The 25,954-nt window shown below is 52.4% G+C and overlaps 1 protein-coding gene across 3 annotated transcripts in view; it reads right to left on the minus strand.

Moving 5' to 3' along the window:
* The window catches only part of LTBP2 (latent transforming growth factor beta binding protein 2), a 106,123-nt gene that overhangs the window by 58,654 nt on the left and 21,515 nt on the right, over positions 1-25,954 (minus strand). For all 3 annotated transcript variants that reach the window (XM_043472546.1, XM_043472547.1, XM_043472545.1), the window contains exon 3: positions 22,754-23,000. In XM_043472546.1, the coding sequence (XP_043328481.1) occupies positions 22,754-23,000 (247 nt within the window). The remainder of the gene's footprint in view (positions 1-22,753; positions 23,001-25,954) is intronic.

Genomic DNA, 25,954 nt, shown 5'->3' on the forward strand with positions numbered 1-25,954 from the left:
CAAATCAGTCTTTTCCCCAGCAACTCCAATTTATAGAAAAGGAAATTGAGGCTCAGGAAAAGCATGATGAATATGTGCCTATTACAAGGATCCAAGATGAACTCTGACGACTAACAGATGTACAGGAGTTCAGATGTAAGAAAGACCACGACATTTGAGCTAGGGCTTAAGAGATGAGTAGGATTTTCACAGACCAAAATGAAGAGGAAGACATTCCACATAAGAAAATGAATGAAGGCAGGAAGCACGGGTCATATTTAAGGAAGGATAATGAGCACAGTTGGATGAAGCACAGAATGGAGGGGAGGGAAGGAAAAAAACATCCTTTCAATGCCTACCAGGTAGCAGACATCATTCTAGCTGTTTTATGTAACATATAATTTACTTGTCCAGACAACCCTATGATCAAAAAATCTCTGCTTGGCCAAAACCGCTTTAAACAAAGTAAAAAGACAAATGACAAAATGGGAAAAACATGTGCAATTTATATCACAGACAAAGAACCAATCTTCATAAGATTTAAAGAGCTCCTAGAAACAGAAAAGACAGACCAATAACCCTAGAAGGAAAATCAGCAAAGGAATATGAACAGTTCATGGCGGGGGTGGGGGGAAGACCCATGTATTTCTTCAATATGTGAAAATATGCTCAACTTTTCTCATTCTGAGATGTGCAAATGGAAACAACTCAGGTAGCCTTTTTCAATCCATCAGATGAGCAAAAAATCCAAAAGTTTAATAACAGGTTAATTTGGTGAGATCCTGCAGAAACAGGTACTCTCAGATGCTGCTGGTAGGAATGTTCATCCATACAGCCTCTATGGAGAGCAATTTGGCCACGCCCATCCACACCTCACCTGATGGCCACCTGATGTGCATAACTGACTCAATTGAAAAGACCCTGATACTGGAAACGATTGAAGGCAGGAGGAGAAGGGGACGACAGAGGATGAGATGGTTGGATGGCATCACCAACTCAGTGGACATGAGTTCGGGTAAACCCCGGGAGTTGGTGATGGACAGGAAGACCTAGCGAGGTGCAGTCCATGGGGTCGCAAAGAGTCAGACACGACTGAGCGACTGAACTGAACTGAACTGATCCACACCCTAATGCATCGATGCTTTGCCCCTGCAGGTCCGCCTGCGGCCGCCCTGTCCCTTCCACTCCATGGCCGGTGCAGCCCACACAAACTCCTGGACGGAAGGCCACCACCTCACAGGCTCCTTCCACCACCATGACCACGAAACTAATGACTGCCGGAACCGGAAGTTTAAAAGCCCCACCCCCTCGCCTCAAGGCGGGACAACTCTCCAAGCTCCGCTTTCAGTTCGTCCTCGGCTTGATTTTCCCGGAACCAGTCCTTGATTGGCTCTGTCCACCTTTCCATTTTGTTTCCCTCTCCCCGCAAAATCACACACACCCCAATTCATGTTCCAGCTCCACCTCTAGGGGAATCTGCCCTAAGACACTTTTAAATGTCCACAATGATGGATGAACAAGATCATTCATTGTAGCCCTGTTTCCCATAAGAGCAAAATATTTTGTAAAGAATAGAAACAATTTAAGTGTCCCTTAGTAGGAGGCTGGTTAAACAAACTAAGAGACATCCATGGGATGGAGTCCTATGCCCTCAAAACAGAAAGACACAGCTCTTCTACATCCATAAGAAAAGCTCTCCAAGATATATAGAAAAGTGAAAAAAAAAAAAAAAAAGCCTAAATCTGGCCCACCGACTGTTTTTGTACAGACTGTGACTTAACAATCGTATTTTATATTTCTAATGGTTGGAAAAAATCAAAAGAAGAATAATATTTCATGACATGAGAAAGAGATACGAAATTCAAATTTAAGTTTCCATAAATACATTTTAATTGGAACACAGCCACATTCATTGTCTACCACTGCTTTTGCTCTACAATGGCAGGGCTGAGTAGTTGCAGACACCATATGTTGCACAAAGCCTAAAATATTTACTATCTGGCTTTTTATGGAAGAAGTTTGCTGACTCCTGCTGTGGGGCATGTAAACTTTTGTGTGAAAATAGAAAAAATAAGGATACATGTTGAATTTATTTGCATATTCCTAAAGCAACCTTGGAAGGATACCCTGGGAATTAATAAGTGATTTCCTATATGTGTGTGTGTGTGTGTGTTGTGGGGGGCAGTGGGAAGTGGGTGGTAGGGGAATAAACGAGTGCTACAATTTAATGAATGCTTGCTCTGTGCCAGGCTGTATGCCAACAGTGCACGTCACATGCACTATCTCACGAAAGCCTCTCCATAACCCTAAGAGCTACTCATTATCCCCATTTTACAGTCAAGAAAACAGAGGGCAGGGAAGTTCTGAAGATCGCAGAATTCATGAGTATAGAAGCCAGGTTAACAGAACAGGTAAGTTTATCCTCAAGCCGCCCTACCACTTGCCATTGCTCCATTGCCATTTCACTGAGGCTGTGAGCATAGGTTTGGGTTCATGTGGTCGAGGGCTTGAAATATCAGGGAGATGTCTGGGCTGCATTGCATGGGTCAGGGGGAATCCCTAGAGATTCTGGAGCAGCCCACCCTCTTTCACTCATTTAAGAAGCACTTACTGAAATGCCTGCCACATGCCAGGCATCCAGGTCCAAGGATGGCAAAGACTGTCTCACCCTCTGCCCCAGTGGAGACTGAGCAAGGGAATCAGCACTCCAGCAAAGGTGTGAGGTACAGGGAGAGTCATATACCAGCCTTGAGATGCTGGTGGTCTTTGAGCAGGGCTGGGACGTGATGGGATGGGCTTTTCGAAGGTTTATTATTCTGATGAAAGATGGCCTGCTGGTGGATAGACCAGAGAGGGGAGGGCTGGAGGCCAGCTGGAAGGCTTTGGCTGTGGTCTAGGCTAGTAGGGACCAAGGACGGGACCAAGAAGAGGGCATGGATTCAAAGGATATTTAATACATAAAGAGTTCCCAGCTGTGGCTCAGACGAATGGGTGGAGGGCAATCCAAGAGCCAAGATCTCAAGGAGAGAGCCAAGAAGTGGGACCTGATGAGTGCTGGTGTCTCAGGATGGATGTGCCGATGGAAACACCTGGGCTGCAGCCCTCAGGAGAGGGGCTGGGGCTGCAGACACAGTCAAGGGAGTCCCAGCGGAGAGCTGGGGGTTCAGGGATGATATCATTCCAAGAGAGTATGCATGACAAATCAGTCCAGAGTTCCGCTGCTGGACTGAGGCATTGCGTCTGCTTCCACGTCTCAGTTTCAAAGAGGGAAATATGTTAATGAACAGACGAGTCTCAGTGTTGGGTTTTGCTTCCATAAATTTGTCTCCAAACTTTGGCATCTGCTACCGCTTGTCTGCTAGCACACGATAAAGCCAATGAACAAGCAGTGAAGGAATATTGACGGGAAAATGTGGCACCAGCCCATTGCACTTCACTCGACGACTTGCTCTTTTCAGGGCTCCGTGCGTGAGCCTAGAGCCAGTTTTTTATTTAGCGCACACAGACGACCGTCATAGTTTCTGCTAATAAAACTGTCCCCAGCTCTAATCATGGAATTGATTGCATTGATTGTCCATGGTATTGCTTATGACTGCCAGGTCCTTTGACACGGAAACCCTTCGAGAAACACGGGAGTAAAAGAGAAAATAAAGGCGGGCGGAGGAGGGGCCTGGGAATCAACAACGCTGGCACTGGAGAGGTAGAAGGGGAGAGGAGAGCACACCAGAACAGGAGGGCGTTGCTCCAACTTCATGGCCCTCTGCTTGGAGGCAGGCTCCTGGCCTTCCCGTGACTGCAAGCCCGGCTCGCACAGGCTCGTACACGCCTTGGCACCTCCCAAGGGGCTCAGTCACCCCTGAGAATCTGGGTCCTGGGGAGGCAGCGGGGAAGCCCTCATGATACTTTGCTTCCTCTCTCCTCCTCGCTGGCCAAGCAGGTCTCACACCCAGATCACGATCAGATGACCCTTGTGCCAAATCCTCAGAGACCCAAGGGACTGTTTCCGGACATCACACTCCAGCCCCCTGCTGCAAATCTACCCTGCCTCCACAAGGAACAAGGGGACACCCAGCTGTGAGGGCTGAAGAAGAGGGGGCACGATGGCCTTGTCACAGAGCCAGGAGCCTGCTGATTCACAGTGATGTTTTGTCTGGGGGGCCAAGCAGGTGAGGCCCAGGCTTGGCTGAGACAGCAGCCACTCCCCAGCCTCTGGGTATCAGAGTTGCCAGAAGCTGGTGGGTTCCCAGGTGTCACGGTAAGGAGGGGAGAACTTGAACTCTGTTTTACTTGTCCTAGACAATAATAATGAACACTGGTTGAGCACTAACTGTGCTGTGTACTAATTGTTATATTTGCACTATGTCGTCTATTCTTCACAACCACCTTAGGGGCTAGTTACTGTTATTAACCCATTTTTCAGAAAATGAAACCGAGGCACAGAGAGCTTAAGGACTTGTCCAGGATCATTCAACTAGAATCACACTGTCCAATAAAACTTCCTATGATAGTGGAAATCTCTATAGTCTGTGCCATCCAAAATGCTAACTACTAGCCTCTTGAGGCTTTGAAGCACTTGGAAATGCGATTAGTGTGACTGAGGAACGGAGTTTGACGTTAAATTTATAGAGGGTTTCCCAGGCGGCTCTAGTGGTAAAGAACCCGCCTGCCATTGCAGGAGACCTAAGAGACCCAGATTCAATCCCTGGGTTGGGAAGATCTCCTGGAGAAGGGAAAGGCAACCCACTCCAGTATTCTTGTCTGGAGAATCCCATGGAGAGAGGAGCCTGGTGAACTACAGTCAATAGGGTCACACAGAGTTGGACACGACTGAAGTTACTTAGCACACATGCACAAATTTAAATAGTCCCTTCCTGGCTGATGGCTACTGCATTGGACAGCACAGTGTAGAAAGTGGAGGAGTTGGGAGATGAACCCCAAAAGTCTACTCTGGCCAGGAGCTATGTGGTTAGAAGTTTCCCCTGACTACCCTCACTGCATTCTTTGTCCCCAGGCCCTTGGGTTTCCTGGTAGGCCTGGCCTGGGGGAATCGGCATCCTCCTAAACCTTACTGTCCTGCCTCCACACTGTATTATCCGTCATCAGATGGCAGGAGGATGTGGCAGGAAAGAGACAGGATTTCCAGAAGACATGGTCCCAGGATCATGTCACATGGAGCAGGTTTAACATGGCTTGAGGAAGGATGTCTAAAAAGTCACGGTTGCCCCAGTGACATGGTGGTCCCTGGAGAAACAGGATCATCTTGTGCCAGGAATCAAATAGCTCCCTCCTCCCATACCAGAAAGGAAACAGCAGGCATTCCTGCCCGGGATGGTGCTCTGGGCCCGTGACACTTGAGAGACAAGGGAGGTGACATGGTCAGTCGGCCAGTCCCGGGGGACCCAGGCCACCCCGCCCCTGCTGTCTGGCCCTAGGATGCTGCCTCACCAACACTGGCACCCCCACGCCTCGCTGCCCTCCCAAAAGATCCCCCCACATGTCTCTAGACCTCCCCTGCTGCTGGTCCTGCGGTGCCCACTCACTTGACCCCTCTGGGCCCGCTGGTCAGCCTGAGGTCCCCACCCAGCCCCACCCAGGTGGCCGCCTGTGAGTCACCTCCCCTTGCTCTGAGATCTGCGCCTGGAGCTTTCTCTGTGGCCACACCCAGGTCCGAGAGGTCTGGAGCTCGCGCACACGCACCCAGGGGATGCCCCTGCCAGGCTGACAGATGGGGAGGGGGCAGAACTTGGGGAGCCTCCCTGCCCAGAACCACACCCCGCTCTGCTCCCTGCAGCTCGAGAGAGAACGCAGTTCCCTGCTTCCTTGTGGGCAGACAAGAGGCAGAGGCTGGAGGAGCTGTGCGTGCAGCCGTGCACACCCAGAGACTGAGGCCTGGCTCCCGGTGCCGCAGCAGCCTTACGTGGGTGCTGCCTCCTTCTCCCAAGGGTCCAGAAACTTCTCTGAGCCTCACTGCATTGCACTCCATGGACCCCTCATACCGCGGTCAACTGTGGACGTTTTACCACTGAGCAGGCAGTTGGCTTCATCGGCTGCCCAGCCCACGCCTCTTGAGACTGCATCACCCTTTTCCTCTCCTGGAGGGGCCAGGCAGCTGAATAGGAAGCCAGAGAGAGCTGCCCAGATCCTGAGATCACACCTCAGGCACTTCATAGGGGAAAAGCGGGGAGGAGAAGGTGCCCTGAGGGGCAGCCCAGGGCCCCAGGACATGCTCCTCAATTTCTACACGTGTCATTTTGCCCAAGTGTGGACCTGCCGGGCAATCACCCTCTCCCCTCCTTCTGGTCCAGCAGGACCATCCAAAAGGGCTGTGGTGTGGCCAGGGACACAGACCCCCAGAGGGGAGAGGAGGAGCCTGGCTCGTACCCTCTTTATGTCCTTCTCGGAGTCCCACAACGCTGGGCCCACAGCTGCGCTTGTGTGCTAAGTCGCTCAGTCGTGTCTGACTCTCTGCGACCCTGTGGACTGTAGCCCCCCAGGCTCCTCTGTCCATGGGATTCTCCAGGCAAGAATACTGCAGTAGGTTGCCATGCCCTCCTGCAGGGAATATCTTCCCAACCCAGGGACTGAACCAACATCTCCTGTATCTCCTGCATTGCAAGCAGATTCTTTACCGCTGAGCCATCCTTGGGAAGACCCAAGGATGACAATACATAATAGCAAGTAGCTACACAGCGCTTGTATTTGCCAGGTACTTTTGTAAGCACTTTATAAATGAATTTAATCATCATTATATGAGGAAGTGGGTATCATTATTATGCCTGTTTTACAGGTGAGGCAGAGTTGCTAGGTATCTTGCCTAAGGTCACACAGCCCATAACTGATAGAGCTGGGCATCGGACACAGATGACCTGCCTCTGCATCTGGTCCCGGAGCCTGTACACTAAACCTCTACACTACATCATGGCTTGAGAGCTATGCTTTGGGACTGAGCTTTAGAGCCTAGAGTCCAGGACTTATGTTTTGAATCTCATGTGCAAAAGGGAAGCCTGGAAGGCAAGTGTTTTTATCAGGGAGGAACAAGATTAAAAATGGTCTCTTAGGAAGGCAATCCTGCATGACTCCTCCCTGGCGCCCACCCTGCCTGGCCAAGAGTGCTCTCCTCTCCCGCCCCCACCTCCCAGGGCATTTGCAGTTCCCCCGGAGGGTGGCGGGGGTGAGCTGGTGAAGTCTTGGAGCCACAGGACTCCACACACACCCACCTGGGTCAAGTAACTGCTGTGCTTACTGCGTCCTTACAGGCAAGGAACAAGCATCACCTGAGAAAGGTCTCCAGCGCCCTGGGAGGCAGGGCTCACTCCCCAGCACCTGTGGGGCACACGCGCTGTGGAGACCGTAAGTCACTGGCCCCCAGCTCACGGGTCTCATGGGTGGCAAAACCCAGGATCCAAACCAGGCCTACTGGACTCCAAAGCTCATCACGCTCCTCCCTCCACTGCACCTCCACCCTGGCCACAAGCTGGCGTTGTATGAATTCCAAAGAAGCACAAGAAAAAAGGAAGAGGCTGGGGAGGTAAAGAGGTGAAGGGAAAGAAAACATGAGTCAGGGCCTTTGGGCACAGATCAGAGGAGGAGGAGAGGCCTTTAGGCTGGGGAGGTTAAGCTTGGACCTCTTCCCAAAGCCTTGAGGAACTTGGTATACGGACCTCTCACCACCACCAAATTGGCCATGAGACACCCACCTCCTGAATCTGGAGCTCCCAGCCTGTGGTCTCTGGGACCCATCTCTCTTCCGTGTATACCCACCCTCAACATGCACACACACACAAACACACTCACAGACAGCTTAGCTGGCCTGCCTAATTGGACAGCAAACACAGGCCTGCAACCTCAGATGAGTTTACCCACTTCTGGACCTGCCCGAACAGGTTTGTTGTAGACAGAGGCAGCTGGTGCCTGGGTCAAGGATATACTTCTCAGGGGCTGGTCAAAGTCTTGGCAGCCTGTAGCCAGCCTGCCCTAGCAGGGTCTGGAACTCTATCCTGGGACCAGATTTCTGAAAGACCCCGGAAGAAGCCTTCACTCATCCCAAACCTACCAAGTGATTATGTGCGAGACATCTGCTTGAGGCACTTCATTTTAAAAATTTTACTAGGCTGTTTATGCTTGAGAGCTACTTAATTAGTGCAATCCTAGGTTATAAAAACTATCACTTTCCGTTTTACAGAAGAGAAAACTGAGGCACAGAGAGAGAAGCTGTTTATTTGCCCACTCTCACCAACAGCAGGGAGGTGCTGGGGTGGGGTCTCAAAGCCTGAGCTCTGGACCTTTGGTGGATGGCATTCCCCAACCCGCTGCTCACCCTTGACTATGACGGGAAACCTCACCGGGACCAGAAACAACTTCAAGTAGTCTGGGCAAATTCTCAAGAGTTTTCAGTTACTTCTGTTGCTATAAACAAAAGCCTCAGTAACCCCAAAGTTTGGGGACAGATAAGATGAGTGCCATTCATAGGACACCTAAAAGGTGCCGGATTCATTTACACATATTAGTAAGTCCTACCGACATTTCTGTTAGTGGTAGGCATCCCCATCTTACAGATGAGAAAACTGAGGCTTGTGAGGTCAAATCACTTGTTCTGGACAGCATAACTGTTAAGTGGCAGAGCTGAGCGTCTAACCCAGACTTATCTAGTTATAAGACATAAATTATGTCACAATTGCTCCCTCACACACTATTATTGCCTTCTGTATGGGCTCTGACCTTGACCCAAGGACCTCAGAAAAAGAAAGCAATGTGGAATCAGCTTGTTGCCCAATGGTATGGCTTGGCTGGGGTCTCAAGAGGATTCCCCCACCCCTCAGAGGACCAGATACCCTCCAGAGGCCTCTGAAGCAACCCCCACCCACTGCTGGCTGGGTGCACCCTTGGGTGAACATGTCAGGTGGCAGTGAAGAGTTGAGGCTCCAGGAGGAAACTACAGTGAGGGTGACCGACTGGAAGCAGAAATATGGTAGCTCCAGAGGTTTTGATTTGTGATTTTCATTTTGCAAGGAATGGGGATTTTTTTTTTTTCAAAAAGCACTGGACTTCTTGAATTTTAGACCTTTCACAAATATTTTTTTAGGACAAAAAAGAAGAAAAAAAAAAAACCCCACAAAATGCCTGTCACAGCTACTCACTTCCACAATGAATCACGGACACAAAACCACAGCTATGTGGCTAACAAAGAAACTATGTGTTTTCACATCTCGTTATTGGAAATCATTTAGCAATCTTCACTATGTCATCTGCAGACAGACAGGCGGACGCACAGACACACCCCTCTGGGTCCTAAGTCGCCAGTCTTACAACCACGGTCATCATCGGATGACTTTGCATTTCACCCATTTTCCCTTTCTAATCCTTTTCTGGGAAATTACCCTGCAAGGCTTAAATCTTCCTCCTTTGCTGCTCTCCAGAGGTGGAATGTGGTGTGTGTGTGTGTGTGTGTGTGCGTGCACATGCGTGCACGCATGCACATGTGTGCATGCCAGTGATTGGAGGAGGAAGGCTAAGACACCGATTCAGTTAATTCCACAAGTGGAAACAAGTATACATTTTCAGAGTCCCTTTTTTATTGCTGTTATCGTAATAGCGCTGTACTTTGGTAAAGTGATTTTCACCTGGGAAGCTTACAGTGCCTTTTCTGACAGTGGCAAATTAATTAACTGATGGCAGATTTACAGATTGCATAACTGGAAAAACTACTGGACCCATAAATCAGAAACTTCCTCTGCGTCCCGGACAAGAGGTGAAACCTGATATATATTTGAAAACCTTGAGCTCAACAGGAGAATTCACAGGGCCTGAAAAATCTCCATTATTATTTTTGAGGCATGTTCTCTCTGTACAGCTCTCCACCCACTCCCTGTCTCTCCCTTTCTCTCACAAACACACACACACAGACACACACATACCCCACATCAGAGGGCAACATTCCCTGAGCAGCCACAGTTCCGTACAAAGCAACCGGATGGGAAGGACATTCCCCTGGGGCATGTGAAAAACAGCACTGACTGTCTTTCAGTTCCCTTCTGGCTTCATCCCTCCCTAACCTTTCCTTTCAAACAAAAATCCTAGAGGACTTTGGTCAGTTAAACGCTATGAGTACAGCCACAAGCTTGAAATGTTTGTTGTTACTACTTTTTTAAGTCAGATGCTGGAAACTGCATATATTAAAACGTTTTAATAGCCACAACCATCTCCTCCAGGCTCTCTCGCCAGCTTTCTGGAGTTTTCTGAAAAAACACAAAATGCCTTGCCAAGCCCAGTCCTCAGCAGCTCCCACACCAAGCTGGCTGCTCTGTGCTTGCCTGAGTTCACCTGCCCTTGAGTTATTTAGCAAATTGGCCATGAGCGCGAGTTCCAGTCTTGATCAGAGTTGGGCTGGAATGCCCCTTCCTTGTGGAGTATCCTTCTCATAGGATCATTGTGAGCACTGGCTAAGGGGCTGGGTATCTCCCACTTGCCCCTGCGGACTTGTCTCCATCCCGCTCTGGGCTGTAGGAGGCTCCTCTGCCCTCTGACTTCCAGTCCTGCTCCACCCACATGGGACCCCAGCAAGAGGGCAGAGGGGGTGGAGGTGTTGACCCTCTAGTTCCCTCCTGATGGACCACTGTGGGTGGGGGCTGCGGGGGCAGGGGGCTCTATTCCTCTGCCAGAGGCCTGTTGTGGTCGTCGCCTGTGGCTACTCTGGGTTCCAGTAACCACTGAGCCCTTGCCCCTCAGACCTGCAGGGCTCAGGGCTTCTCTATACTCTGCTTCCCTTGTTGTTTCCTCTGACCTGTTCCTGCCTTTGCAAACAGACCTTTATCAAACTGCCCCCTTTGAGTGTGCCATCTGTTTCCTGCTGGAACCCTGACTGTTACAAAGAGTCCCAGCACTTAGTTATGTGATTCAGCACTTTTACCCGCTTCGACTCATGGAGGTGATGAGAGTCACACAACATCAAACGGCTGGTGAGCAACAGAATCAGATGACATGAGGTCTGACTCATGACCCGTGCTCTTAACCTCTGTGCCATATGGGTATTAATTGAAGTGGTGCCCATAGAGTGCTTTGCACCGTAGGGCTGGCTGACTCAATAAGGCTCCGTCAATGGTAGGTTAAAATAGCAACCATGCCATGCTCAGAAAACCCACAGTCCTAAATTCTACTCCAGCATAACACTAGCCCAAACCTAACCACAGAACGAAGGTTGAAACCGCATTCTAATACCACACGAAAGTCGTACTCTGATCCAACCTAACCACCACCCCATCATGAGCTAGAACATCACCTCGACCACAACCTTCCTGTCAGTTTCCTCCTTGGGGTGTATGCTCCTCAGCGGGTCATTGTGAGGATTGGTTAAGGTGCTGGAGATCTTGCACCTGGGGACCACTCTCCACTCCACTCCATCGGAACCCAAACATTCCTCACTGTACCCACAAAGCTAGACACCCGCTCAGGGTAAGGTTAGGATGAGGGCTGTGGGGAGCACTGCCCCTATGTGCCTGGGAGCTTGCCCCCTCCCTGAGACGGGAACACCTCACACCCCATCCATCTGTACTCCCCTCGCTGGGCTCAACAAAGACATTTGTGCGGCATCCACTTTCCACGTGTCCCTGAGCTGGTGACTTTGGTGTGGTGAGAACCAGGAGAGGCAGGCTCACCTACACAATGCCTGGAACAGAGCAGGGGCCAGTAAATCCTGATGGTGGTGATGAGGAAAAGGAGAATGAGAGGAGGAAGATGCTCTCTCCATCACTTGGCTGCAGGCTCTGGGGCAAATAGGAGGTAAAGAGCTCCTATCTCAGAGGTCTGCAGAGGGCTGGGGCCAGGGCTGGGCCAGGAGGGAGACCCTTTCTGGAACCCAACCTCGGGGAGGTCCTGATAATCCTCGACTTGGGGATAATCCTAAAAAAGGGGGTCAGGCAGCCTTCATCAGAGATTTCGGGGCCCCCTTAGGTCAGATGTCCACCTTCGAGCTTCAGTATGAGAAGGAGGAAGAGAAGTGTGCAGGAAGCAGAAACCATTTTCCTTGAATCTGCCCACTTGCTCTGGGTGGGAATGAAGAGGTATTAGAAGGCCCCGGGCCCCCTTCTTCCTTGAGCACTCAGAGGCTGGAGCCAGGCGTCTTCATCAACCCAGAAGTATCTGCCCTGGGCCCAGCATGGTGGAAGGAACAGGCGTGCAGGCTCTGCTGCTTGGAGAGAAGGCACACCGCCCTCCTCACGACCTCTGTTGGACCCCCTTGGCCTAGAGCGAAAGCCTTGCAAGACTGTGTCCACCTGGAGCCTGTGTCCTTTTGTTTTCACACATAGGTACCCTAAGGCCAGCCATGGCCCTGAACTGTGTGGCCCTCAGGTATTTGTGTGGGTTGGGGAGGTGCATGTCTGGACCCCACAAAGTCTAAAGGTCCACCTCCTTTTCGGAGAGATATAGGAGGGGCCTTGGCAGCCAAACCCAGCTGGAGAGGACTGCCTTGAAGCAACACTCTTTGTGGGGGAAATGGGAGTCACTTTCCTCCTGGGAAGAAGCCGGGTCCTGGGTCACCACATACAGTTGCACAGGCTGTGCACTGCACAATTCTTGCAGTACCTGTCATAGAGACTATGGTGTGACAGACATCTCCTGGAATGTGAGTAAGGGCTGGAAGATCCAGCACACACAGCCTGGCCCCCTCCTCTCTGCAGTGGACACAGAGCGCTTCAGACCTACCCTGTTACTCCAAGCAGTTTCTGCCTGGCAGGGATAGGTGGGGCTGGCAGGGGTTGAGTGCCAAGGGACCGTGCAGAAACCGTAATGTGGCCCATGTTTCCAGAACCCTCTGCAAACAGCGGGGGGCGGGGGGGACAGGGAGGTAAAGGTAGCTTTCAGCTGAGACACAGGCCTCTTCTACTGTCTTCAAAAAGCAGCAGCAGGGCTTCTGTGACTTCAGACTTGGGAAAATAAAACCCTTTCCATTTGTTCTGGCTGGAGGCCCACAAGTGAGCGTCTCCCTCAGACTCCCCTCTGAGCCCTCCCTCTTCCAAACCTGCAGCCCCAGGGAAGAGCATTCATGGGACTCTTCTAAGGCCTAAGAGAGAGAAGAAAGCGGGAGGAGACCCCTGTACAGCTGCTGCAGCACCCACCAGACTCCTGGCACTCCTAAGGGTCTGCTAAGCCCTGCTCTCTCTGCGCTCCAGCCACCCTTAGGAGAGAAGCACTATTGTCCGCCTGCCTGGCTCCAGACCTCCGAGGCCAAGGGGCACAGGGTGAGCAGGTACCCACTTACTGGGAGGACTGGGAGAGCCCCTTTCTGATCAACAACGTGCCAGGGGATGGGCTGAGGGTCAGCTCGGAAGGGAGGGGACCTGAGACCAACTTTCCTGGCTCTAGGCAGCAGCAGAAGATACACGGTGACAGAGATGTTCATTCCGTAGATATTTATATATTTATTGAGTGCTTACTGTATGCCAGGTACTGTTCCAGGAGCTGCGGATATGCCACTGAACAAAACAGCTCACACTATACTTGAGAAAAAACAGACAATACACAATAAACATAACAAGTAAATGACATGTTCTGTTAGAAAGTGGGAAATGGAAAGTACTGTGGAAATTAAAAAGTAAACCAGATGAGGGGACCCTCAAGTTGGGGGTTTACAATATTAAATAGTAAGAAAATAGGAGGTATCTCCCTCCTGGGAAGGAGCCCGGTTCAGGGTCACCATACACAGTGGCACAGCTTGTATACTGCACAACTGTGGGGTGGCTGACAGAGACGGTAACGTGAAGCATATCCCCAAGTGTTGTGTCCAGTGGCTTAGGCTAATTTTAAAAGGTTAAAACTTTACGAAGGTAGTCAGGGAGGCCTGCTTCTGAATGCGACTCAGGCATGTATAGGAAGCATAAGTAAATAACGAAGCCCACCGCCAGGACTGCTAAATAACAGCAGTAATCAGCATTTGCAAGGCACATTACATTCACAAATCCATCTTTCACCCACATTATTTTAGTTAATCTTCACAACCTCCTGGAAGGAAAGGTTTCACTTTACCAATAGAGACATTGAGGCTCAGTGAAGTGAAGTGGATTGCCCAAGGTCTGACTCTAGTTAGAGGCTTAGCTTGGAAGTCAAATTGCATACTCTGCTTCTAAATCTTTTCAAAATAGTAAAGTCAAGATCCTAAGGGTTGGGGAATTCCAGAAAACCCCTAGGGGGCAAGCTTGGGGCTCAGAGTTATAAAAACAAATCAGAAAAAAAAAAAAAACACTAAAAAAAGAAAGAAAAGAAAAGGAAGGAAGGAGTTCAACCCCCGGAGGTCCTGAAAACTTGACTCACTCAGGATTGCAGGGCTGAGTCAACAGAGCAGAGAGGAACCACTTGATGGCCCCGAGGGAGCAGGTGATGCAGGATGAAAGATGCAGGCTGATTAAATCCACTGCAGCCTTGCCAAGGAGGACTGGAGGCTTCCTGTTAGGGAAGAGCTAAGATCTGCCCTTAGCAGATGAAAAGCATCATGTATCCTTGTCACCACCATGAAAGTGGGTAGTGGGGGAATAAGCACATTTCACTATCAGGGATAGAAAATGGCCAAGCTGTTGGCCAGAATCTGACACTACTAGCTCTTGACCTCAGAGAAAATCCACTTGTTGCTTCTCGTTTACAAATATGGAAACTGAGGCTTGGGGAGGACGAAGGGCTTTTCCAAGTTTTCCTAGCATGGGTTCATCTCTCATCAGGTCCTGGTGTATCGGAGACTAATCTTGGGTCCAAGGGACTGGAATGAAGAGGAGAGAGGACCAACAGGGGATCGTGTTGCCCACAGGAGCAAGCAGAAGTACGTGGCAGGATGCTGGAGCCCAGAGGGATGGAAGGCAGTAGGAGGGAGGTGGCTGCAGCTCGGAGGACCCCGGCAAGCCTTCCGCCTGGCCCACAGGCAGGATCTCCTGGGTCCCCAGGACAGGCGCGATACCTAGCTGCCAATCTTTGTGCTACCTCAGTCTCCTCTTCTGTAAGCTCAGACTGTGGGTTGGAGATAAAACTCCTGCTGGCAAATGGGGTATCTCACTGATTTGTCATAAACATGGGAAGCAGGCAAGTACCATAAGAGATTTTTCTGGACGCCCCACTAATCACTCTCTGTGCATTATTCCAAGGAATTCTCACAGCCACCCCAGGAGATGGGCATCACTGTTCCCATTTCAAAGAACTTGAGCTGCAGTGAGGGGAAGCGACACGAGGGTTTAAATGCTGCCCGACCCCAAAGCCCAGCGCTTTCCCAGCACATATACAGCGGGGTTGCCTCCTTGCACCTGCTACCCTGTCCCCAGGGACCTGGTTTGATTCCAGGTCATTGATCTCCTGGGAAAACGCCTTGTCATTCTGTTAGGAAGGATGCCTGGGTCCCCACTGCGGTGGCTCACGGTGCAGACTGGCAGGGACCACCCCTTGAGGCAGAGGCCCTGCAACCCCTGCAGGAGGCCTGGGGGGGCGAGGGGAGGCAGCACCTCCTGCAGGAAGCCTGCAGGCTCGCTCTCTGCCAAAGCAGGTTACAGGTCACGCATCAGGGAGTCCCCGGGGGGCCAGAGGGGAGACATGGGGCTGAAGGATGCCAGGGGTCCTCCCGAGGAGGTGAGTGCTACACCTGCCCACCCTGCAGGCACACACAGCCCACATGCCCAGGGGCACAGCCAGGCCCGAGTCAGGAGCTGCCCCAGTGCCCCTGCCCTTCCTCCCTCTCCCCACAGACAAGAGCCCCGAGAGGCCCGGCACCCCCACCCCCGAGCCTTGTTAGCAGCATGGGGACTTTGGGAACCCACCACAGGGTTTGTGAGAAGTGAAAACAACGGGGAGACAGTCGAGCTGCCCTCAGCCCTCTTGGCTCCACTCTGCTCTAAGCCAGTCGTGTTCAAGGTGCTGGAGATACATCGCAGAGAAAAGAGACAAAACCCCCCTCCTCCTGGGCCTGACATTTTACGGAGGTAAGAAAAAGAATAGTTGGGTAGGGGGTAGGGAGTGTTTGGGTGTGTGCAGTTTCAAATCAGAGGAGAAACAGAGACACAGACAAAGAGAATAAATGACTGGACACCAAGAGGGGCAGGGGGACTGGGAGGAACTGGGAGACTGAGACCAACACGTATACACTGTTGTTGTTTAATCACTAAGTCATGTCCGGCTCTTCTGTGCCCCCACGGACTGGAGCCCAACAGCTCCTCTATCGACCGGCTTTCCCAGGCACAAATACTGGAGTGGGTTGCCAGTCCCTTCTCCAGGGGATCTTCCTGACCCGGGGATCAGACCCACGTCTCCTGCATCGGCAGGCAGATTCTTTACCGCCGAGCCACCAGAGGAGCCCACATATACACTGCTGCTTCTGCGGCTTAGTTGCTCAGTCGTGTCCGACTCTGTGCCACCCCATGGACTGCAGCCTGCCAGGCTTCTCTTCCATGGGCTTCTCTAGGCAAGGGTACTAGAGTGGTTTGCCATGCCCTCCTCCAGGGGATCTTTCTGACTCAGGGATTGAACCAGGTCTCCTGCATTGCAGGCAAATTCTTTACCGCTGAGCCACGAGGGAGGCCCCATATATATACTACTATGTATAAAATCCGTAACTAATGAGAACCTACTGTATAGCTCAGGGAATTCTACTCAGTGCTCTGTGGTGACCTAAATGGGAAGGAAATCCAAAAAAGAGGGGATATATGTATACATACAGCTGATTCTGACCCCTAAAACCTTTCAACAGAGGATGCAGTGGTTGGATGGCATCATCGATTTAATGGACATGAACTTGGGCAAACTCTGGGAGATGGTGAGGGACAGGGAAGCCTGGAGTGTTGCAGTCCATGGGGTCACAAAGAGTCAGACATGACTTGGTGACTGAATGACAATAGCTGATTCATTCTGAGGTGCAGTAGACACCAACACAACATTGTAAAGCAACTGCACTCCAATAAAAAAATTTTAAATAAAATAAAATCAGGTGAACATGGCCAAGAGTCCCACTGAGAAGGAAAGACTTGGAGTGGCAAGGAAGTGAGCCCTGTGCATATGTGACTGGGAAGACGGTTTGATGTAGGTTGAATTGGGTGCTCCTCTGCCCCCACAAAAGGTACGTTGAGGTCCTAGCTGCCAACCTGTGAATATAACTTTATTTGGCTATGGAGGGGGGAGTGGTTCCAGATGTCATTATATAGGGTTAGATGAGATTCTACTGGATTTAGGATAGACCCTAAATCCAGTGACTGGTATCCTTATAAGAATACCACCCCCCAACACACACATACAAAAAAAAGCATGTATTTTGAGAGGCAGAGACTAGGGTGATGCAACTACAAGTCAAGGGACTTGTAGGATTGTGGGGAGCCATCAGATGCTGGGGGAAAGCATGGGACAGATTGCCCTCAGAGTTTCTAGAAGGAACAACCCTACCAACACTTTAATTTGGGCTCTTCCCACCTGAACTGTGAGAGAATACATTTCTGTTGTTTTAAGCCATTCTGTTTGTGGTCCTTATGGCAGCCCTAGGAAAGGAACACGGTGTTCCAGGGAGGGGGGACAGCAAGTGCAAAGGCCCTGAGGTGGAAGCATCTCTGATACATTGCAGGGGAAACCCGTTGGCCCGTGTGGCAGAAGAAGAGTAAGGGACTGGTAAGAGCTGATGTTGGAGATGTTTGGAGGCCAGATCACTCCCGTAGGGCCGCCCTTGATAAGGACAGCTGTGACACTGCGGGTGGAGGGTCCCAGATGGAATGGGCTGCAGCGTGTGGGTGTGGCCCGCCCCCATGGTCTCTGTCCCCTCATGTTATGCCTTTGAATACGTTACATGAAATGGCAAAAGGAAATCAAGTTTGCAGGTGGAATTACAGTTGCTAATTAGCTGACCTTAAAATAGGGGGGTGTCCTGGCTTATCCAAGGGAGCCCATGTAACCATATATGCCCTTAAAAGTGGAAGAAGGAGGCAGAGGAGTCAGTGAGAGATTCAGCTGGAGAGGGAGGCAGAGGGGAAGAGTTAAAACATGAAGCGTTCACCCGCTGTTGCTGGCTTTGAAGATAGGAAGGTGGCAATAAGCCAAGGAACGTGGGCGGCTTCTAGATGTGATGGCCCTCAAGTGACAACCAGCGAGGAAGTGAGGACCTTAGTCCTACAACTGCAAGGAAGTGAATTGTGCCAACAAACAACCTGAATGAGCAAGAAAACAGATTCCCCCCACACCCCGCCCCCCCGCCGCAGAGCCTCTGGGAGCTCAGCCCTGCCGACCCCTTGCTATTAGTCTGGTGAGCCCCGTGTCACATGGCTGACCTATAGAACTGAAGGATCATACACGCAGCATTGTTTTAAACATCTATTTTTGTGGAGTGTGCAAAGAGGAGGAGACAGAGGAGGAGAGGGAGAGATGGACGGGAACAATGGAAAGAAGGCTGCCTTCCCAAGGAACAGTCTACTGAGAGCCATCGCCATGGGGCTCAGAGCTTCCCAGACATTTCTCCCCTGTCCTGCCTGTCCTCCTCACTGTCTCCAGGCCCCTTGTTGCTCCAGTGCTGACCAAGCCCGCCGAGGATGTCCCCAGGGCCCTGCCTGTAGGTCCTTAGGCCAGACTAAGAAGCAACCCCCATGGAGGTCCCTCCCATTCTGAGAAATGTTGTGACACCTCCCCTCCCCCTTCCCCCATATGGCTGGTGAGAATGGTCCTGATGGAGAAGCCAAGCCAGCCAGAAACCACGACTGATGCCACGGCTGGATCACACCACCCCTGAGGCTGGGCCTGGGCTCTGGTTTCTCCCCAGAGCAGGTCTACACATGCACACACACACGGCATTCCAGTTGTTGGCCTGCTTTTTGCCACCCAAGTCTCCATAGCAAAGAGAACTTGTCCACTGATGGTTAGCACATACTGAACACTAACCCATATCTTATTAGTGCTCATATTAGGCACTGTACTAAATGTTCTACTCACATGGTCTCATTTCCTCCCCTCTGCAATCCTATTAGGAGGAGATATTGACTCAGAGAAGTTAGGATATTTGTCTGATGTCACACAAAGTGTTAGTCACTCAGTCGTGTCCGACTCCTTGTGACCCGGGGGTCTGTCCATGGGGATTCTCCAGGCAAGAATACTGGAGTGAGTTGCCGTGCCCTTCTCTAGAGGATCTTCCCCAAGCCAGGGATCAAACCCGGGTCTCCTGCACTGCAGGCAGATGCTTTACCGTCTGAGCTACCAGGGCTTCCCAGGTGGCTCAGTGGGTAAAATTCCTGCCTGCAGTGCGGGAGATGCCGGAGATATAGGTTCGATTCCTGGGTTGGAAAGATCCCCTGGAGAAGGGCATGGCAACTCACTCCAGTATTCTTGCCTGGAGAATGCCATGGACAGAGGAGCCTGGCAGGCTACAGCCCATAGGTTGCAAAGAGTTGGACACGACGGAGTGACTGAGAGCAGCAGATGTCACACAGCTAGCTGGTAAATCCAGAATTGGACTCCAGGAGTCTCTGAATCCAAAGCACAGTCTTAGACCCTCACGCATCAAGGCGGGAGGGGGTTCATGGACCAGCAGCATCAGCATCACCTGAGATCATAATAGAGAGGCTGACCCCAGACCTGCCAAGTCAGAGGCTGCATGTTAACAAGTTCCACTGTTAACAAGTTAACATGAGTCATGTGCCCACTGCAGGCCGAGAAGCACGGGTGTGAAGCACTGTTTTCCAGGCCTGCTTGTCCTAGATTGTCATAACCACCTCCTCCCCCCAGTCTCCTGAGGCTCCTTCCCAGCTGCCTGGCTCCTGCTCCCCAGGTGGGGCAGGCTCTCTGCCCAGCCTGGGGAAGAAGTCTGAACCTGGGTCTCAGAGGGAGTCTCCGGGCCTCTGCAGCCAGCCCAGGCTGCAGCTGGACAACATCAGTCCACGTCTGGCTCTTGCAGGGCATGCTGCCTGCTGCCCGAGGCTCTCCTGTGTCCCCCCTCACCACCGTCCCCCTCGCATCTTCCTTCTGAGACACAAGCCTCTTGGCCTCTGTCTAGTACCCTCCTGAAGGTGGCCTCTGGCCGTCACCAGCCCCTGCAGTGTCTCCCCTCCCTGCTCATTTTGCACCCCTCCCTCTAGAGTGCCCACCGTATTTATGTCACTCCCTTTATCTGGACACCAAGGGCCTGTCCAATTTGCCATCAGGAGAGAGGCCAGAGGCTGCTTGGGAAAGCTGGCCAGGCTCACAGGAAATGTCTGACACCACCAGGCAAGCGGGACTTGGCCTCCCAAAGCAAAACACAGCTGGGCCGACAGCGGGCCGCTTGGACTTTCCCAGATTTCATGGCACTGAGGCGCCAGGGCAGAGAGAGAGGGAGAGGGAGAGAGAGAGACCGTGCTGGACTGGAGGCTGTAGCTCGTTAAAAACATCACGGTAGCCCCTGGCCAGGGAGCCTGTGAAGCTCAGAAAGGACAGCCCTGCTGTGGGGCCGGAGACCTCACCCCGGGCCTTCGGCCTCCACTGCCTCCCGCTCACGGGGGACCCTCGCCGGGGACCAAGGCCTCACAGAGTTCGTCCTCCTCCCCTCCCGGCCTCCTCCTCGCCCCAGCATCGCACCTCATCCATGTTCTCATTCAGCTTGTGCTGACTACAGAGCTCCGGGGGCGATGTGACGCACCACGGACATGTCCAGGAAAGAGGAGGGCACAGTGGTCCAGGGAGCAAATGAACAGGCCATCCCGAGGCCAAGTAAGAAGCGCGGCACCCAGGGGCGTGGCCCCTCCTCACGGCAGCGGGGGCAGGGGTGCCTTTGGTTCCTGGGCAAGGTGAGGGCTCAGGGCCAAGTGGGCCCTTTGCAAGGTCACTCTTAAGTTGGGACCAAGAGGCAGAAAGCAGATGGAGTGATTTCTGCAAGGCGGCGTTGTGGGGACATCCGGCCTGAGACAGGTGCTGTCTTCCAGGATGCAGGCCGCACAGACTGATCGCAGACACAGGGCACAGACTCCAGGGACCTGGGCCAAGCACGTGTTGCAGGAGGTCAGAGCTGGGCGGACACGACGGAGGGGGTGTTTTCTGGAGGAAGTGGGACTGGGCTCTGAAAAAGAGGAGCTGGAGAGGCTGGGAAGATGGGGCAGGGGATGTCAAACAGTTCCGACTCAAGGGTCCAAGGGGACAGAATGACCTGCCAAGCGAGCACCAACACAAGGGGATAAACGCACTATAAAATGAACAAATCCCACAAGCCAAAAAAAGCTTCGGGGAGAGGGGCAGGGGGAAGCCCGGCTAGAAGGACTCTGCTTCCACCCTGCTTCCAGGACCGGCCCTGAAACTGCCGCCCCTGGGGCTCCTCCAAGTGCCTTTGCACCAGGCCCGCCCACCTTGGACCCAGAGCTGGGGCCCATTAGAACAAGGCTCAGGCCCTGCCCCGCTGGTCACAGCCAATCCCAGGTGGTTCGCCGTGCCCGCTGCCTTGTCCACCTGGCTCTTAGCTCTGCCTCTCTCTCTGCCGTGGCATCCCAAGGCCTTGTCCAAAGAGTTTGGCTCTTCTGGTTTTGACTTTGGTGCTCCCTAGGCCTTGACCCAAGTTCACCCTTCTGCTTTTTTCTGCGCCTGGCTGCCCTCAAAAACCACCTGCTGGCTTGGGTGGCGAAACACCCTTACCAAGACCCTGGTCTGCCCCTGCTCCCCCCCTTCAGAGTGGCTGGACAACCTCAAGCTCCTTTCCTTTCTCTCCTGAGCTTTCCCACTGGGGGCCTGGCCTCGAGGTCAGCCTCCTCCCGCTGGTTCTGCCAGCCTCCTCCGGGAGGGCAAATTCTTTTTTCCCCTGAATTCAGCAAGACAAGGTTCAAACATTTCAGAAAGAACTTCTTAAGTAGGAAGCAAATGGAAAAACTAACCTGAAAAAACAAAAAGAAAACACAGCCCCCAGAAATGAACCAGTTTACCAAAGTTCAGACTTCCTGTCCTGAGCTAGGAAATGTCTGGCCAGGTTGGCTGGCAAGTAGGCCAGGGACTTCTGCCCGAGAACACCCCCTTCCCACTTCTTAGCCTTCTGCCTTCCCCTACATGTTCCTGCAGGCTGCTCCAAGGAGAGAGGCTGCTAGCACTGGTGGTTAGAGAGCTGAAGTGGCTTTTTTAAAACTTTTTCTTTTTTATTATTTTTTTTTTTTGGTGGCATAGCATATGGCATCTTAGTTCCCCGACCAGGGATCGAACTTGTGGCCCCCTGCAGTCAAGCAGAGTCTTAACCACTGGACCACCAGGGAAGTCCTGGAAGGTTTTTGTTTTTTTTTCTGGCAGAGGAGTCCTTCCCGCATCCCCCAAACCACAGGTAGGAAAGAAGGAAGTGGAGGAGAAACATTTACAGAGTTTACTCTGTGCCAGGCACCCTTCTAAACACTTTCTTCTTATTAACGAACCTAATCCTTACAATTCCATGGTTATCATCATTGTCGTTGTCCCCACCTTACTGATGAGGAATCAGAGAGGTAAGTAACTTGCCCAAGGTCACCCACCTAGGAAGCGGCAACCAGGATTTGAAAGCACAGAGCCTGAGTCCAGGTACATGCCCTCCTCATCTTTCTCCCAGGACCTAGAGGGTAGGCGCTCACCTCCCACCTCCACCGTGCAGTCCAGTCTGCTAGAGCCTGTGCCAACCCCGAAACCTGCTGCCCTGCTCACCACCCCTCTGGCGGGGCTGGGGAAGGGGAGGAGAGGACGGGGCGGGCCAGAGGGACTCTCCAGCCTCCTCCACCAAGGTCTTCACCAAACAGGCCGAAGGCAGAACCCGCCCCAGAGAGGCTGCGCAACCCTCCCAAGAAGAGAGGGCCCACTGAGGAAGGGGACTCACCTGGCCCGCTGCGGCTGTGGCGCTGGGGGCCGAGCTCTGGCCGTGGTGCTTTCTCTGGCCACACTGCTCCTGCGCAGGTTGGGGGGTCCCTCGGCCGAGCGTCGGGGTGCTGGCCTGGAGTTCTGGGGGTCGAATTCCTCCTCGGGAATGACCTCTTCGCAGCGGGCTCCGCGGAAGCCTGAGCGGCACACGCAGAGCTGGGGCCGACTGCAGGAGCCCCGGTTCTGGCAGGGCGGCTGGCACACGGCTGTGGAGACAGGGAGAGGGTGAGGGCCGCCCTGGCGTGTTTGGACCACCCGTCAAAGACTGCATGACCGGCCGCACCCCCGACACCGTGTTCTACACCCGCTGAGCGCTCCCTGTGCGTGGTCTGTCCGGCTGGGGACTGGCCACGGGCATGGTTTCCTCTTCTCTCGGCTTCTGTGTGTGCTGTGTCCCCGCCGTGGGGCTCTCTCCCGTTCCTCTACACTAGGTCCTGCTGTTCCCTCAAGGCCCCCCTGCCCCCAGCCCAGATGACCTGCCTCCAGGTACTACTCTGTCCTCTGAACCACGGTGCGCGGCACTCATGCCCGACGGGCCACCCTCACTCCGTCCATCTGGGCCCGTGCTCAGCTGTGTCCAGCTCTTTGCGACCCTTTGGGCAGTAGCCTGTCAGGGTTGTCATTTACTCCTCCAGGGAATCTTCCCAACCCAGGGATCGAGCCCACATCTCCTGTGTCTCCTGCATTGCAGGCGAATTCTTTACCCACTGAACCATCAGGGAAGCCCCACCCACCATCAGTGTGATAGATTGTTTATGTATGTGTCTCAACTCTCTAATACAGTCAGCACCCCCAGGTGCAGTGACTGTCCCTTACACCTCTTTGCCTCCTTAACTCCTAGCATATGCTTCATAACAACACAATCGATATTATTTTTGTTACAGCATGCATGCATGCTCAGTCGCTTCAGTCAGGTCTGACTCTCTGTGACCCCATGGACTGTAGTCCACCACGCTCTTCTGTCCATGGGATTCTCCAGGCAAGAGTGGGTTGCCATGCCCTCCTCCAGGGGATCTCCCCAAGCCAGGGATTGAAGCTGAAACTCCTGCATCTCCTGCATTGCAGGCAGATTCTTTACCCCCTGAGCCACCCGGGAAGCTCTTTAATTATGGCAGCTACTATCAATCTATTCAATGCTTACAACATGCCAGGCACTGTACTTCACATACACTGTCTCATTTAAGCCTAAAACAATCCTATACAGCAAGTGGGATTGTGACTTTCATCTCACAAATAATGCCTCTGAAGCTCAGAGAGATTAAAAGACATGCAGAGGTCACCCAGCCAGTCCGTGGTGGATGGAGGATCCAATCCAGGTGCGTTTGACTGAAAAGCCCAGGCTCCATCCACCCCCACTGTCTCCCACCAGGGCTGACCCACCCTCTGAACCTTGGCCCAGAGCTGATGATGAAACAACAAAAGGGATCTGTTGGCTTTAAGTCAGCCACTGAATGCAACCTTGGGAGCCCTGCCCCGGGATGCTGTGCATCCCAGGTCAGCTCTGGTGGCGGAGACCTCAGACCTTCAGACCCATCCCTCTCCAAAGCCCACAGAGTCAATCTGAGATAGAGGGAGGATGTTTACCAGCTCATGCATTTATTCAGTGAACATTCACTGAGCACTCATTAGGTATGAGGCCAGTGGTAAAGAACCTCCCACTCGTAGGGAGTGTCCTGTCTCACGTGGAAGCAAGGACAGAGGGCATGTGATAAGTGTTGACCAGAGCCTCTAACCTAGTCTGAGGCAAGAAGTGAAAGTCAGGGAAGACTTCCTGGAGGTGATGATGCTGACCAGAGACAGAATGGGTGAATAGATTGGGCATAGTGTAAACCAAGGGCAGCCTGCCTACTCTGGGGCAAGTAAGGAAATAATAGGTCTCACTGTAGGACCCCAACCATGAGCTAGATCTTAAGGCAAGAGCATTTTCCTCAATGCCTGGGCATCCGTTCTTGGTAGGCCCCAGACCTCCAGGTAAGCAGTTTGTACGAGAGAATTATAACCCTGAGCACTTCCCCAAATACAAACTGCCACCTCAGCAGAATTTTGGCCTATCACCTGGCTGCCCCTCCCCCTGCCCAAGTGGAGCGAGCCCCCACCTGACCACCTGCCAAGCCCTTGTCACCACCACCACCAGAGACACGGGCTGCCTGGGGTCAAATCAGGACCAGCGAACATTGCAGGAGCAGGATTGTGCAGGACAGGAATCAGCCCTGGTTTATCCTGGGGATGGAGTAGAAAGGGAGGGCCTGAGTGGTTTCCCATGTGGACCACAGTTGCTACATCATTCCTAGCCCCTCAGATCCACCCACACCTCTCTGCTGGCCAAGCCTGGCATGGGGGAGGGAAAGGTCACACAGCCCCCCCAGTCTCCGTTTCCATTCCACCTCCGCGTGGCTGGTCTTTGCCCTTAAGAGAGCCTTACGAAACCAGTCTAGCTTCTGTCCTTCCCCTCCTGGGCTGCAAGGATGGCCCAGTCCTTGACTTTAACAATCAGATCTTTCACTCTCTAAAAATCCAGCACCCCACATCCTGCAGTATGAGCCTGTGCTTCCCTGTGATTCGCCTGCCCTGGTTCTGCCTCATTCACCAATACATCCGCAGACGTTTAGTGAGCACCCTCTCTGGGTCAGATCGGGTGCCAGGGATACAAAGACAGCAAGACTGCTCCCTGCGTGGAGGAAGCTCGGTCCCGTGGTGGGTTCTCACAACCACGGAAGCCCGTTGCCACCAGGCAGTTAGGTCTTCAATGAGGACCAGGCTGGGCAAACTTTGGTTGGTGTGATGAACAAACAGCTCACGGTAAGTGGGTGGCTGGGAGAAACTATAAAACCGGCATATATGCATGCATGTAATATTGTGGTCGATAAAAGTTCTAAAAGGCTTCCAAGCCAGACGTGTCAGGAGAAAAAACCCGTTTGGAAAGATAACCTTTACGGACCAGTCACTTCTGAAACAGCACAGATGCCAGGTCAGATAAGAAAGGTCCTCCTGAAACAAGTGCTGGGTTTTCAGAGGCTGTGAACCAGCTCTCACAGACTTCATTTGCATCCTCCTCTGCGTTGTCTTCACAAGTCTCAGCAGGTAGTGATTCCCTCACTACAGTGTTTTCTTCTGAGCTGAGCATCTGCATTATGGGACTGGAGCATAACCTTCTCTCCTC

This window comes from Cervus canadensis, chromosome 6, assembly GCF_019320065.1.
Source record: "Cervus canadensis isolate Bull #8, Minnesota chromosome 6, ASM1932006v1, whole genome shotgun sequence".
Classification (NCBI taxonomy): Eukaryota; Metazoa; Chordata; class Mammalia; order Artiodactyla; family Cervidae; genus Cervus; species Cervus canadensis.